Source organism: Nannobrachium achirus, assembly GCF_963921795.1.
Source record: "Nannobrachium achirus genome assembly, chromosome: 6".
NCBI classification, from domain to species: domain Eukaryota; kingdom Metazoa; phylum Chordata; class Actinopteri; order Myctophiformes; family Myctophidae; genus Nannobrachium; species Nannobrachium achirus.
This window is the reverse complement of record NC_137815.1, coordinates 33,450,142-33,466,869: the sequence shown is the minus strand read 5'-3', so window position 1 is coordinate 33,466,869 and position 16,728 is coordinate 33,450,142. Positions and strand designations below refer to the sequence as shown.

General features: G+C 42.8%; 1 protein-coding gene across 3 annotated transcripts; it reads left to right on the top strand.

The window, feature by feature from the left end:
* Positions 1 to 6,773: 6,773 nt before the first annotated feature.
* tmcc1b (transmembrane and coiled-coil domain family 1b) lies at positions 6,774 to 15,214 on the top strand (the record flags this gene model as incomplete). Of its 3 annotated transcripts, none has more annotated exons than XM_080728486.1 (5): positions 6,774 to 7,376; positions 9,421 to 9,843; positions 11,073 to 11,557; positions 11,659 to 11,794; positions 13,372 to 15,214. In XM_080728486.1, 5 exons carry the CDS (start codon positions 6,774 to 6,776, stop codon positions 13,684 to 13,686), a joined length of 1,962 nt encoding a protein of 653 aa, XP_080584612.1. In that variant the 3' UTR covers positions 13,687 to 15,214. The 3 variants fall into 3 exon arrangements, with proteins under 3 accessions (XP_080584612.1, XP_080584611.1, XP_080584610.1); XM_080728485.1 differs by having other exon boundaries at positions 9,418 to 9,843; XM_080728484.1 differs by having other exon boundaries at positions 9,418 to 9,843; positions 11,040 to 11,557.
* Between the last annotated feature and the right edge of the window lie 1,514 nt (positions 15,215 to 16,728).

Genomic DNA, 16,728 nt, shown 5'->3' with positions numbered 1-16,728 from the left:
AATGAAAACAAAAAATTACATGTACAAGGAACCCCACTAGAAAAAAACCAAAAAATTACATGTACAAGGAACCCCACTAGAAGGCAGACGTTTCTAAACCGTGCACAGCATGTTTCCGCGTTGGTTAAAATAGCTGATCTACAAGCTCACGTTGTCTCGTAGATGCGACGCGTTGTGAGCTTGCAGATCAGCTATTTTCGCCGTGCAACACACATAGGACAAAGTATAGTCAGTCAGGCTTGCGAGACGAGGAGGAGATTCACGTGCAGCAGCAGAGTGCAGACAGCACCGCATATCAAGGAACGTTCACGAGATGCAGTAGGCACTGCTGCGTGCTGCTGCGTGCAGTGGCTACTATTGGAGCATGTGAATGAAAAGAGAGACGAGAGGAGCAGAGGACAGATGACCGCGGAGGCGCGGACCGCTGCATGAACGGCCGACGAACGCCGACGAACGTCGTTCACGGGCGTCAGAATGACCGCGTTCGACAATATCGTTCATCAAGCGAAAACAATCACGTTCAGTTCACGTTCGCCCAAAATATGAACGTGTTCATGAACGATCGTTCTTTGAACGCGTTCGGGTACAACACTGATTAATGCACACGTATAAGTTGACAGTTTATGTTGATGTAATTTATAAAATGCTTTCTGTGGAGTTATCCCCCCATGTCCCACATCCTGAATGTCTGAGATTTCATACATTTTCTGAAAATCCACATTTAGCAAGAATCTACTGTAATTTACTATTCAGTTGGTTTAAATCAGCCTCTTCTTCAGTAGGCCTTGTGATAGGGCGTTTTTGTAAAGGACCAATACTCCAAAATGTTTAGGGCACACAGAGGTTGAAACACTGTTTGTTTTACCATCTTTGTTGCTTCAACTTTCCTCCAGCAGAACTTGTGGTTTGTCTGGGCTACATAGGAGAGACCACACAATTTATGTTGGAATTATCCGAACATAATAGCAATGCAAACCTGGCAAATTGACCATCTGTTTTCTGTAGTGGAACTCTGTAACTGTGCGGGTAAATGCATTTGTCTGGTGATGAAGTGCATGGAAACCACAATACACTGTCTGGATGACAGTGTCAGACAAATTGCTTGACCACAGTCTGCTCGTTCTGTTTTTAGGGTATTATTATAGACTGCTATGCTTATGATATGATTTGGAAAGATGGGACATTTTTCTACATCAGGTGTTGTTTATCTAACTTACATTACCCAGCACAACACAGCGAGGCAAAGTAGGCTAGCCAAGCCTACCTGGCTGGATCGAGTGGGGCCCGGCCCACGCCGTCAAGTAAAACGAACACCTCTCCCCCGGTGTCATCACATTAGCCTGTTAAGCTAGCTAGCTGCTCCACTATAGTAGGTAACAGATAAACCCTCAGGAAAGGGCCAGTGTTGTCAGCATTATCTCATACAACAACTGGCAGTGCCCTTAAACAAAACGCTGAGTCATATCTTTATTTTCTCCAACATGTTTTCCAATTGAACGCGTTAAATGGTCAGGCCTGCTGCTATAACTCTTAGCTAGCAGGCGAATACGGGCAGCTAATTTCATCCCCTCTTATCCCTAGTAAACCTTTCGGGGCGGACTATCTCCTGGAAACGATGATTCATACTGTACATACATACATGCATGCACTATACTATACAGCTCAGCTCGGAGGGAGAGCTTCCGAAAGGAGCTACACACATGTACATGTTTTTGTATGTTAATGCATGACTTCTTGCTGTCCTCTACATGTCACGACTCACGAGTCGACACGGTATACACTTTTGTTTATTCATTCATAAAATTATCATGAATGGCACGCTAGCAGGTGAGTTTCAGGAAAAGTTTTAGTTCCAGGTAACAGTCGGATCATGTAACGTATTGTACACTACAGTAGGCTAGGCTACGTTACGTCAATACAGAGAGGATGTATGTGCATGCACGGTGGTGGCGACTCCTCCACTATCCGCCCACACCCAGCTGTCACTTAAACATATTCCTGCCAAAGCGAGGCATTTATTCTCAGCGTCCTTTTCGATTTAGCATTGATTGATTGGTTGATTGATACTTTAGTAGCAGTTGGCTGGCATAGGAAAAGCACAAGACAGTATTGTGTACTAACAGGATTTAAAACCAAGAATGCACCATTGCTTGTTTACATTGGGGTCCTTTTGCACTCAATTCACAGAGACATTAAATGACAAATATATACACAAGTACTATGCATGTCATGACATTAGTTAACTGTACATGGGATTGTGTCTATGAGTCATAATATGGGACCCAGCATGAAGTTAGATAAATTATGTTATCCATGTAATTTCTATAATCATAATCATGTCATGTTGTCCTATATTAAGGAGTGGTGGTGGTTTGCCCAACCAATAAAAGAGCAATTAATCCTGTGGATTCACAGCTCTCCATACAGCCACTTCATGGAATAGGCCATGTCACAAACAAGGACAAACTATATTTTCTATCTAGCGCATGACAAGATGCAGGCCTATGGTTTGTAGTGTGGTCAATAAAGGAAAAAAATATTCAGTGTAGATGTTGGGTCTCGACAGCGATTGATGAGGTTAACTTGTGAGATAAGATGAATGAATGCGAGAAATTAGCCTACTTACTTTATGCTTTTATTAAACTGTTGCACAGATGATTACAAAATAAGTTGCAGATTAACAAATACATCACACAGCATAGCTAACAGCAATACATTCTTTTGTGTGACCAAGGTCTATTTATGTTTTATGAACACATTGCAGGGTTTCAGAAATAAGGCCATACCATATTGTACATTGCACTTAATCAGCTAAAATAATAGGCACTGGGCAAAAAGGGTGCATTTCTGAGATTGGGTTCAGAATAAAGACTTCAGAATAAAGACTGCTAGTCAGTTTAGCTCTCCCATCATAGCAAACCACTTGTATTATCTTTTTCTGTTCTTTGTATTTGATTTTTCTAAATGTGCATGGAACTTTTGTGCAGGAAAATTATCCAGAGGAAGGGGCGGTGGAAATTCCCGTGGAATAACAAATCATTTCCTGTCCTCAAAGACATCACAGAACATCTGCTGATGACATCAACTGAAGGTATGCGTGTGTATATATACAGTTAGAGAATGCTGCATCATTTCACTTTCTGGAAATGGTATTCTTCTGGAAATGATAGCTAAGTTGATTTGAGCTTGAGAATGCTGAGAAGGTGTAGAACCCAAGAATGCAAGATTGCATGTCAAGTAGGTGACGTTCATGTAAAAAATCACACCCGTGTGAACTGAGCGGTGGTTTACCCACCAACCCTGTACTGTACTGTACATATTCTGTGTTCTATATCTATGAATTCTATGTGTTCTAGATCTATGAATTCTGTCTCCCCCCGCCCCCCCCGCCCCCCAGGCTAGTCTCAACAGCACCCTCTTACCCCCCTCCCCCCTTCCCCCCTGTGTGTGTGTGTGTGTGTGTGTGTGTGTGTGTGTGTGTGTGTGTGTGTGTGTGTGTGTGTGTGTGTGTGTGTGTGTGCGCGTGTGTGTGTGTGTGTGCCTGGCCTGGCCTGGCCTGAAAACAGCGCCCCTCCCTTAACATGTGTGGTCATAAAAGGTACTGTAGGCTACATACAGACAGACAGACAGACAGACACGGACGGAGACAGACATACCCACACACACGGCCACGTATAGGAGCGTTGTGACCACCGCTCAAAAATGTAGACTTTGTACAGTACATAGAAAGAAGCTGCATTTCAGAGCAACGTCTCCTCAGCATAAGCAGAAGCCTAAATGCTATCAGATACGCCCAGACAGATACCCACTCTGGATAGTGTGACCTTGGAACGCTTTATGTGCAAAGCTTGCAGGGAGAGTAATAGGCGAATGGTTGGCTGACCCAGTTCAGTTCAGACAGAAAATGCTTTTCCCCAGGCCAGAGGAGGATGTTTTGATAGGACTACATGTATGCATGTGTGTAGGTCCATTTGTGTGTCGTATTGTTTGTCTAACAAGTGGATAGACCAGAAAGACTGCAGAGGTGTGTGCTGATTAATTGCCTATAGCCCAAAGTCGGCTACATCTTTTGCAATTGAGGTCTGCAATTACCTGCTGTACCCAAAAGCAGCCAAGCAGGTTTATTCTTTATAGAGGCAATACAGTAAAAAGCCCATGATTTTTTTTTTCAATAAACAAAATAAATAAACAAATAATCGCCCATTTTGGTCTTTCTACACTTGAATTGTCAGAAATCTCCCCCCCCCCCTCCTTTGATTACCCATATATTATGAGTATGACTTAATTATTAGCGTAGTTTATATCGTGTTTGCTATTACATTTAACTGTTATAGTGTTAAGTGATACACAATAGCTGTGCTGACTCTTGGAGTCACTTTTCTATTTGTCTGCTAAATAATGCATGCATGACACAGTCAGGCTCACTTTAGCTCTGCTTATTTTCTTTAAGGGTTGAAACATACATCAGACACTGCCCTGTAAACCAGTTCTCCTCTTGCAAGCCAGTGTATAGAAGACAAACGGATAGCTTCTATTAGTCATTGGACTTTAATCTTTCAGAGACACATTTGTGCCACATTTCTGATGCTGTTGTATGATACAGTAACTACCAGTAGTAGTTGTTTTGTTACTGTATCTCACTCAGTCATTCCACTGCTAAAATTATTTTAATTAGTAGTGTACTACTTAAAATTAGTTGAGCAGTGTATTGATTTCTTCTTATGTAGGACTACACTGGCTTGACATAGTTAGGGGTATGAAGTATTTGTCATGTAGCTTGTGGTTACATAGCTGTCTTTTCATAGATGAGAATCAATGATGTAAGGGAATGGCCACTACATTTCCCACTTGCTTTTAGGTGAAAATGCCCACCATGTCTACTGGAGACATGCTGTATATTAGGCATCCTAATTTCGTCATCAGCAAGAACAAGATTTTCCGAATGGAAACGAATGAAGCCGAAAACAGCAGCCATTGCTCTCTTCAGCACTGTATTATTTTACCTTCTTAAACGCTCTCAAACGTACTTTTTGTGGCACGGAATTTACTTCCAAGATATTTTAGGATAGTATTTAGTCGTTTGAAAGTCATATGTGTGGTCAATTCACCATGACAGAGCCTATTTATATCGCCACAGGAAAATCTCGATTGTCCGAGGTCCCATTAGTCAGAGTAAGGTTAGGGTTACCGTCGGCAGGTTAGCCTCGGTCTAATGACACATTGAAACAGCGCTACGCGCCTCGAGGCTATGAAATTCTCTGTCAACGCCGTGGCATATACATGCAATGTTTAGTACTTGAGTACGTTGTACTTTGGTACCGATACTTTTTTACTTTTACTCAAGTAAATGTGCATGGAAATGCACACAGACACAGCGTGCGCACTACATACACTGAGCATATAGCAGGAGCCATAACTTTATTATTCTTTGTGCAACGTGATTACTGTATATAATGTAATTTCTAGTTAGATTACATCAAAGGTGTATGTTTGGTCAGAGTATTGGTTCATTAGACACTGACCCACTGCTGGCTCTAACAAGACCATTACACTGATATTTCCTTGTAGTCAGCAATTCAGAGGCTTTTTAAATCTTTCATTAGTATCATTACACGCAGTACTACTCAGGCAGGACAATACTTTACTTGTATGTATTCATTAACAAGCATGGCCAACTGGGTTGATGTCTGTGTGTGTACACCTGTGTAAACTATATTTAATAATTGATCAGGCCTATTACTGAGCCTGTGGAGTAAGTTGTAGCTTCATTTCCTCTGACCTACAGGTGTGCAGTTGCCTGCGTCTAATCAGAACCTCTCATGTTTAACCCCCTCATTTAGCCAACCCTGAGTTGTGAGTCAGAAGAGGAGAGGCTGGGCCGATGGTAAGAGCTCCTCTATCTCCCTTTTCTCTTTCATTCTGTCTTTGTTTCCTCACTGTCACACGCCCTACTCTCCTACACTGGTAAAGTAGCAGTCTTTATATAACCTGTCATCTGAGATCAGAAGAATTGGAGTAGTTGTGTGCACTGTACGTCTAGCGTTACTAAAGAGGCCAGAGCTGCGCTATACAAGAAGGGACGGCACTGGATCCTTTGGACTCCTCAATCAGATGTGAATTTGATCATTCATTATCTAGTATTTACAGTAGAAATGCATTGCCTTTCTCTTTTTTGCACTTAGTTTTTTGTTACCCTGCTTCATCCAAACACTGTTTATGTTGCATATTAATCCAATTATTTGAATGCTTTCTGAAATGTGGGATACTTAGCCAACTATTAGAAGGGCCTAAGCTCTGTGGTACTTTTAAAAATGCATTTTAAGAAACTTGAGCATTTCAGAAATTGTTCTTGTAGAGTACTTGTTTTCTTAGTGTTGGGTTGGTGCTGTCAGACATGTCAGAAGACATTTGGCAGAAATTAAATCGTAGTTTTACAAGCTGAAATAAAAAAGGCTCTAAAAAATGCTCTGCGTCTTGGTGCCAACCCTTTTTATGCTGCTTGGTATTATTTTATCTTCTGCTGGTTCTTATACTTATTGTGTTCATCACTCATTTGCTGCATGTCATAATTCATTTTATTTTCCTTCTGTGGTAGACAAGCATGACACTGAGCCAAACCACAGATGCATGCACCCTCAAAAGGCTCAACTGAGCGCCATCCCCTCTGCTTCCTGGCTTTGAACCAGCCTCTCAGTGGGGGGGGGGTGGCAGTGGCAAGTAGCTAGTTCCCTGCACCCCCGAGTAGACCCTCACTGTGAGACTGGAGGCCCCTGATGGATCAGGGTAATAGTGAGCAGAGTCCAGAGGAGCCGGACACAGGGGGCAGAGCGGAGCTGGAGCTCGGAAGGAGGGCTTCAGAGTCAGAGCATGGCTTGTCCAAAATCACCCAAAACGCCCTGGAGAACATGGGAGCGTTGGGCCATGGCCTGAAACAGTTATTCCAACCGCAGCGCCGCCGCTCCTCCATTTCGCCGCACGACTCGTCATCCGTTGGCGTCCATGCCCCTGAGCTCCCTGATGCAGGGCCAGAGGTAGAGGATGCCCCTGCCCCCTCGGCCCTCCCCGCAGATTCTGACAACCCTGCCGCTTCCGCCCCCCCCGCAGCTCTGAGCCGCGTTCTGCAGCAGATCCGAGGTGCCCCCGGGCCAACAATGAAGCGAGGTACCAGCCTGCAGAGCCGCCGCAGCAAGGCGGGGGGGAGCGCCGATCCCTCCCAGAAGGGTAGCCCCCAGATCCACCGGCGCAGCACCCACGAAGCTCTGCTGCAGGCTGGACGCCCACGCTCCTCCTCCACCACTGACACACCCACCACCAGCCTGGCACTAGCAGACATGCTGTTGACCTCTGGTTATCACTCCACTGAGGAATCTGACAAGGTGAGTGAGCTTTCCCAGTGAGAGAAGCAAACTTAGCTGTGGGAAAAAAATAAAATGATGATAGTATTGATAATGATGATAATGTTTTTATGTTATGTTAATGTTTTTGTTGAGACTTGTGTTAATGTTTGCCTAACTAATTCATTTTTAGATTCTAATAAATTAAATCCTCTACAGTTGTTAAAGCAGCACTGTGTAACTTTCCTCTTCTATCTCGGATTTGAACCTGCTTAAAGGAATAGTTCAACCCCAAAAATAACTTTTGAAGACTCATGGATTTATTTTGTTTTGTTTTGTTTTTGTCACATTCCTAAGCCAATAATTTGATGACCAGTAGTGGTTCCCTATGGAGACACAAAGAGACTGCTTTGTTCCCTATGGAGACACAAAGAGTCTCCTCAAATTATTGGCTTAAGAATGCAACAAAAACTAAAACATATCCATGAATTCTCCAAGTCTCCATGGGGTGAGTAATCGATAAAAAAAAAAAGTCATTTTGGGGGTGAACTATCCCTTTAAGTGCTGACATTTTTACCTTTGAGCCAGTGTTGATTTTGTCGACTACAACTATGACGAAAAATGTTTGTCGACTGTTTTTTTCACTGACGAAAACTAAATAAAAACTAAGCTGTGATGACTAAAACTAAGACCAAATATATTGACAATTTCGTCAACAAAATAAAAACTAGACTAAAACGTTAGGCAGGGACTAGTGGAGAAGAGAGTCATTTTATGTTTGGTTGCTCTCAGGTGTTGCGTGCTGAAAATAGCCGATCTACAAGCTCACAACTGCGACGCGTTGTGAGCTTGTAGATCTGCTATTTTCAGCACACAACCAAGTGTAAAATCAGTCATTACGATGCCATCAAGGCCTGCCAAAATATATTTTAGTCAACTAAATCAACTGTACATTTAGTCGCCTAAAATCTTATGATATTTAGTCAAATGTACTAAAATTAGACTAAAACTAAAACTTTTCAGGTGACTAAATTATGACAAACTAAATTACATTTTATTCAAAAGACTATGACTAAAACTAAATCAAAATTTGTTGTCAAAAACAACACTGCTTTGAGCTAATTTTACCATTATGCTCGGGTCATCAATTGGATCTTGACCATCAGGTCAAAAATTGTGTCAGAAGCTATGTCTGGGTGAGACATGACCTTTGATCTAAATGTCTCAATAGAAGAGCAGGGAGACACAATGCAACCACCCTAATGGCATAAATTATATTGTATTAATGTACTCTACCATACAGATTGGACACAATTACATTTTATTCATTAAAACAAAGTTCCATATTGAAAGAAACCTACCTATTGAAACCCAAATGGCTTTTCCTGGAATAGTGTCATGTTTTTTTTTGATGTCTAGTGCAAAGAGTATTATGCATAAATGTCAAGACTAATTTAATAAAGGAAATGACAGTTTCCTCCTTAATAGTTTGGATGTGCCTGGATGAACGGGTGAATGACAAATGAGCTGTCTACTGGAAGGTCAGAGATTGCCTGTGAGTGCTTGGCTGCTGTGTGCTCTCTAAGCCTTGCTAAATTTAGCTCCCTGTCTGTGTCTCTAAGAGTACTTCAGGTCATGTCTTACAGAGCCAAACAAGCCTAAAGTTTGACTGTTTTTCTCATTCGTTATGTTCAAAAAGATCTAGTAACGGCGGACTGTCCCCTTTCTTATGCACTGCTGGAGTGGTAAAATTCCCAAATACTTTTATGAAAGTATATTTTTGGTGGTACACTGCAGTACTTTATGACAGTACATTATGACTTAAGTCTAATTCTATTCTATCAAGCAAATCATTTGACAGTGCAGTCATCTTCACATTTTACATCTGTGAAATGATGAAGTGGTTATATTCAATGAAGATTAAGTTTTTTGTTTTAATCTTTTTTTTTATTGAAGGAGAGTAAAAACAGTCACATTTAACAGTTCTTTTTTTTTTTTTTTTTTTTTTTTTAATAACAAAATATCCACATAACAAAATTAAAACTTCCCTTTGTTTTTTATCTTTGTTTACATGTTTGATCAGCCTGAGCGGTTGGATGGATCGGGCCCTGCTGTATCACCCAACGCCCTCTCTTATGGCGCGGACGGATATGGAGTCGATGTAGTCGACAATACCCCGGACCCCCAGCGAACTAAGCTGGCCATCGCCCAACTACAACAGAAGATCCTCAAGCTCACGGAACAGATCAAAATAGAACAGACTGCACGCGACGACAACGTGGCAGAGTACCTTAAACTAGCTAACAATGCAGACAAACAGCAGAGCACTCGCATCAAGCAGGTTTTCGAGAAGAAGAACCAAAAGTCAGCCCAGACCATCCAGCAGTTGCAGAGGAAGCTGGAGCACTACCATCGTAAGCTCCGCGAGGTGGAGCACAACGGCATTCCACGGCAGCCCAAAGACGTGTTTCGAGACATGCACCAGGGCCTCAAAGATGTTGGAGCCAAGGTATGTCGAGTATAGGGCTGTCTATACAGTACGCGAGTTTCTAAATTCTAGGAGAGCAAAGGCAAAACCACGCCCCGGACTCATTTTTGAAGCTTGTGATTGGCTGAACCGGACGTAGGGAGCGCTCCGTTGTAGTCACTTGGACCGCGCGAGGTGCACCAAACGTTGCGTTTATCGTGCGCTTGCCCAGGCCTTACGGCCTGGGCATAAATATAACGATTGCATTCACCACGGCTTCGTAACTCGCGCGGCCGGCGGAGCGGCCACTCGCGCCTGCGGCGCTCGGGGGCGAAGAGCAGGACCAAGGTCCGCTGGCCTTCGCGCCGCTTGCAATGTCGTGGACAATAACTGAATGTCGTTGAAAACGAGCGCTCCTTGCCTGCGCTCTCCTAGAATTTAGAAACTCGCATACAGTACAGTAGCTGTAAGTTTAGGGTCACTTTTTAGAATGTGCCAGTGTTTAAGGAATACGTTCTTAATTGTCCCTGCCGGCTGCCGCTGGTGTATGCTGCGTTGAGAAGCAGAGTCGGGTAGGTGACTGCTTAGGCTTTTTGATAAGTAGGGACGTTCTGTCTGTGTGTAGAGCTCCTATGGTATGCTGCGTCTAGGTCCGCTTCTTTCTATGAAGCGGTTTGTGTGGTCTGTAGCTGTTGCTTTAAAATCTATGGTAGAGCTACAGTTGCGTCTAAGGCTCAGGTATTGGCCAATAGGAATGTTGCAAATAAGGTGTTTAGAATGGTTTCTACTCAATCTGAGTTGGGTGTTCCCTAGATTAGTTTGCCTTTGTCTTGATTTTCCATGCTGCTGTTTGTATTTTATTGTTAAACCCCAAACTTTCCTCTTTAATGTTTTACTCAAGTTCTGGACACCTATGAGACTTAAAAAAAGAGAAACGACATGCACATCCCCAACCCAAGCTTGGGCAGGTGCTGAGCAACGAACAGTGAGTAGAGAAAAATGAATACACGCTCGCACGCTGAGGGCTCCAAATGCTCAGTCTTCCTCAGACTGAGTGTGAGGAAGGGCTTTGTGCTCGATATGTCAGAGCTTTTAATGGTAATAAAGCATCTGTGGCATTGGAGCCCTTAGTGTGCGAGCGCTTATTTATTTTTCTCTACATCGACTATGAGGCTTAACCATCTTCTGTTTTCAGGTCATGAATATACTGATTTTGTCTTGTCTCAATAGTGACCCAGTCCCAAGTGTTGACCAAACGCTGCCCTTTACAGGTGACGGGTGGCCTCTCTAGCTTTGGTCATGCCACTCATTCTGCAGCCGGCGCTGTGGTGTCCAAGCCCAGAGAGATTGCCTCCCTTATCCGGAACAAGTTTGGCAGTGCTGATAACATCGCATCCTTCAAAGGCTCTCTGGAAGAGGTCCAGGGAGATGACAGCGTGGGCCCAGGAGCAGCGAGGATCCTCGGAGCACAGCTACAGCCGTCTAGTCCTAAGTATGGCAGCGAGGATGACTGCTCCAGCGCGACGTCTGGTTCTGCAGGGGCAAACAGCACCACGGAAGCCCCGGGAGGCCCGCCTAGCTCTAAGGGGAACACACTCGAGCATGGACAGAGCTCAGGCTTCGATGCTCTGCTCAATGAGATCCAAGAGTTACGGGACAGCCAGAGTCGACTAGAGGAGTCCTTCGACAACCTAAAGGGCAACTATGAGAGGGACTACAGTGTGATCTTGGAGGCCCTGCAAGAGGAGAGATACAGGTAGCCTAGGCTTACATGCTATAGTCTTTGTTAAACTAGTTGTAGAAAAAACAATCTGTCCCATGTGTGACTTATCAGTATCTATCGTCTGCATTTGACAGGTGTGAACGTTTAGAAGAGCAACTCAATGATTTAACAGAACTACATCAAAACGAAATCCTGAACTTGAAACAGGAGCTCGCCAGCATGGAGGAGAAAATCGCTTACCAGTCTTACGAACGAGCCAGGGACATTCAGGTATGCCCGTCAAATATTCAACCTAAAGTTGAACATTTCTGTAAAGTGTGCTGTAGTCAAATATTCAACCTAAAGTTGAACATTTCTGTAAAGTGTGCTGTAGTAAATTAGAGCAGTGGTTCTCAACCAGTGGTCCCTGGGGGATTCCAGGTGGTCCCAGCTAAAAGATGGAGAGTTGTAATGGTAACCAAAGTGACCCTTATAAACTAAGCACAAAAATGATGGAAACTTCAGTCCATTATACTGTATATCCCCTTTAATAATACCAATTTGTATTGTGTTTTATATCATTCTTATCGTCGATTCGTCACCTTTACAGGTACAGCTTGTAAGCATCGGGCATTCGAGGCATGAGCTACACAGCCAAACGTGTGGGTAGCAGCAACCCAAAATTTGCCAACATTCGGTCTATTATATCTCCCCTTAAATTATGCCAAATGGTATTGTGTTTGATATCATTGTTATAGTTGATTTGTCACCTTTACAACGAGGTACAGATTGTAAGGATCAGGCATTCGTGGTATGAGCAACACAGCCAAATGTGTGGGTAGCACCCCTCGAAAAACTGTCAAAATGGCCTGGCAGGCCTGCAATACTGTTCTTTTGGTGTTCACCTTTGTTGCTTGGTGCACTCTCCCACAGTAATAAGGAAAAGAAAAACAACACATATTGGCCATTTTTACACTTTGTTAATTTTAAGCTCAGTGTCAGGGAAGCCCACAACGAGAGTAAATGCCAGCAGAACAGTATTGCAAGCCATTTTGGCAAAAGTTTGGTCGGCATTACCCACACGTTTGGCTGTGTAGCTCATGCCTCGAATGCCCGATGCTTACAAGTTGTACCTCGTTGTAAAGGTGATGAATCAACAATAAAAATTATATAAAACACAATACAAATTGGTATTATTAAAGGGGAGATATAATGGACCAAAATCAAGTTTCCTTTCTTTTTGTGCTTAGTTTAGATCTTTAACTATTGATAGTGTAACCAAAGGGACCCTTATATATCTTTAACTATTGAGAGTGTAAAATGAAACATTTTACGCTCTAAATGAAACATTTTACGCTCTCAAGAGTTAAATTATTGTTAAACATCTGCATTACTTAATTTACAAGAAGTCTACACAATTACAGAATGTAGAAGAATTGTTATTTTGATCGACATTTGCCTGTTATCTCTCCTATGGTACCACATCAATACAGCATGGAATTGTGGACAAACTCTTATAATAGTAATAATAGTTACCTACTCCTCCCGCGGGGGAAATTCTGTATTTTACAGCCCAACCCAGCTGCAGTGAGCAATTAGGGGTTAAGAGTCTTGCTCAGGGACACACATCGACATTGCTATCCTGGCCGGGAATCGAACCAGGGACAACCGGCAGGCTCCCTAACCATTCAGCTATGGCCGCCCCATTAACGCCCCTTATGCGAAGATAACAAAATGTTTGGGTCTGAGAGGCTAAATCTCATCATCAAATGGTGGTCCGTGGCTTAAATGCTGGACCTTGATATGAAAAGGGTTGAAAACCACTGAATTAGAGCTTTTTAAGTGACAGTTTTCCCCTTGACCTGCAGGAGGCGCTGGAGGCCTGTCAGACGCGCATCTCCAAGATGGAGCTGCAGCAGCAACAGCAGCAGGTGGTGCAGCTCGAGGGCTTGGAGAACGCCACGGCGCAGCATCTCGTGGGCAAACTGATCAACGTGCTGCTGGGCGTCATGGCCGTCCTGTTGGTGTTTGTCTCCACGGTGGCCAACTGCGTCGTCCCCCTGATGAAGACGCGCAGCCGCACTCTTTCCACACTGCTCATCATCATCCTCCTCGCCTTCCTCTGGAGGAACTGGGAGGTCATCTCGCAGTATCTGGATCGCTTTCTGGTGCACCCTGGATGACCTGCTTGAAGAGCCGTTTGCTAAATGATGAAGGGACAGGGGAGTGAAGGGGAGGGGATTAACCCATACACAGGGTCGAATCTCAGGGGTCCTGCCTGTATTCCTGTTCTAATCACCCTCTCAAAATGCTCAGGGAAAAGTGTAAATCAGATGTTTGTTCCTGAGATGCATTTTGAGAAGAATGAATGGAGGACAGGGTGGACCTTTGGGATTCACAATATCAACTTGGGTGCAATTGTGGCCCGTGCACAAAACGGGTGGCACTTAGTTGAAGGAGGAGGAGCCGAGAGAACTGCACACTTGATTTCTCTCTTCTGAGTGAATTTGTTTACATGTGGAAGACATTTTGTTTCCCCTCACTGGAGAAATTGTAATTAAGAGTTTTATTCTTTTAGTTGATTCAAGTGGTATTGTTTCAATGTTACCGCTTTTTTAATGCAGTTGACTGATGGCTCTCTCTGTCCTTTTAGTGAGGTTGAATGGTGATGGGCTCACTTTGGCTATGTTCACACTAGCAGCCTAAATCAGAGTTTTGGACCTATCTACAAGTAGATTGGAATCAGATTGTTGTTGTATTTTTTATGGAGTCTGAACAGCAGAATAAATGGAAACAGATTTTTATTAATCAGATTTCGAGAATATTCCTTGGTGGTTTGAAAAGCGATTCAAATCTGATTCTAAAGATGTCTCAGTCTGGTCATTCGGACACTGAAGCCTACACGTCATCATATGATGGTGTCGATCTGTGAAAATAGACGATTTACATTTGTAGAGCGACTATTTTCACAACGACACAGTTCTGCAACAGCATTACTCAAGGCCTGTCCATACTCTCTCTGACCACCGAACCGTTCGTCTGAAAGGTACGGTTCAACTACAAAATGACGTCACTTGCAACTTCTGAAACCCATTAGCCCGAATTAGTTTGAAAAGCTGCACGTTCAACGAAAGGTTTGATGGTCGGAGACAGTATGGACAGGCCTTCACACACACAGTATGTCATTTTGTCTTGAACACGGTAAACGATGCAGATAGTCAATGTCTGAAAAAAAACCACAAAGTCAGTCCTAACGATCAGATAGAGAAACTTCAAAATTGCCCAAAGTCTTAAACAAAGCTTTTATTTGTTGAACTCATTCTTGTTTCCTTGTCAAATTCTTTACTTCTACTGTATACCATTGCCATGCTGGTACTTTTACAGTCTGCTCTTTACGTTTTAAGCATGTTTTCATCAAATCTTCCATCCTCCTGTTCACAACACACTGTGTGAAGATTGATGAGAATGAAACTACATCGCTCACTACATGGCATCAGTCACTGGATCAATCTGTGATGTATTTTTTTATTTTTAAAACTTTTGAGTGAGTCCGCTTCAACCAGGATGCAGAAATGGAGATGGATTGAAGGTACCACCCTGCCCTTTGGGTCAACTGGCCCCGCCACTGCAGAAGAATCTATGAACTGAATGAACATACTTGAAGAGCAGTAAAAATGCTCAAAGACTCAGTGCTTCCGTACTGTTTCTATTAGTGACAATGAGATAAAGTAATACTTTTTAGTTGATTTTTATTTTATTTTTTAAAGACAAATAAACATGCCGTTTTAAAAATGAAGTGGGAAAGTAACTTGTCTTTGTAATAACCCTTTCTGGCTTCCATAGAGAATGAATTGGACGACACCCTCCGCCCCTCATTCCCCAAGGACAAGGAGAGGTTATAGTAAGGTAAAGTTAGACTATTGCTACATCAATCTGGGAACTAAATCTAAATCACTAGCTTTCTTCACAAATGTGTTCATAAAGGTGTCTACTATCACCTCTGAACTTTGTCAAACCCAACTCCCTAGACATACTTTGTGGGAGCCAATCAAAGTTGGGATACCCAGGGCCTGGGATCAAAGGGGGGAAAATAAAAAATGGCCAATATGAACGTATGAGGTGTGTAATTAGGGTATTGTTGTGCTGCTGAATCCATTCCAACCATTAGTTATCAGTAAAAACGACTCCTTGGCCATAAAAAAGGCCTAATTTGCTAAGGCTTAGCCAATCATGTAATTCGAGTTCACCTGTGCCCTGTTTTAAACCCTGTGTTTGAGTGTTCCTTGTATCATGTTATCCTGTGTCATGTGTGCTTACCCACCTGATCTTGAATAGATTTCATGAATTCAAACCCTACTCCAACTTTCTTTTTATTGCCAATATGATTATGTCTCATGGACAGACAAAAGCTGTGGCCTATTTTATGGCCAAGGAGTCATTTTGACTGAAAACTAATGGTTGGAATGGATTCAGCAGCCCCAAAATACCCAAATTACACACCTCATACGTTCATATTGGCCATTTTTTATTTTTTCCCCTTCATAATCCCAGGCCCTCGGGATACCCAATAACTTTGATTGGCTCCCACAAAGTATGTCAAGGGAGTTGGGTTTGACAAAGTTCAGAGGTGATAGTAGACACCTTTATGAACACGTTTGTGAAGAAAGCTAGTGATTTAGATTTAGTTCCCAGATTGATGTAGCAATAGGCTAACTTTCCCTTACTATTATATGACTTTACCGTGTGTAGAAAGCCTTACTGGGTCTATGAAAACACTCATGTATAGCTTTTCATAGTAACTTGTGACCCAACTCTAAGAATAATATGTGGGCCTCTTGTAGACCATGGAATACAACCAAATTGTGGGAAATGCAGTTACAGAAACTAATGTATGCTCCGTAGTCTAAGATTTGGTTTACAGTTGAGACCAAGTGGCTACATCTAAATTAAACGTCACATTTTGCATTAGAGGGTGGATGACAAGGATGTCTTTTGTACAAATTGGTTGCGATCAAGTATGGTTTTGCCCACTAAAGTAGCCATTTGAGTTAAAGTGAACAAGTGGGGGGGGGGGGGGGGGGTCACAGACTCCGTTTGAAAGAGGGAGCACAGCACGCACAATAGCCATGTCAGATAAAATGTTTGCTATAGAATAGATAAGACATGAGTGTTGTTATGATCACGTTTTATTTGAAATATACAAAATAGTTGCATGGTTACAAAAT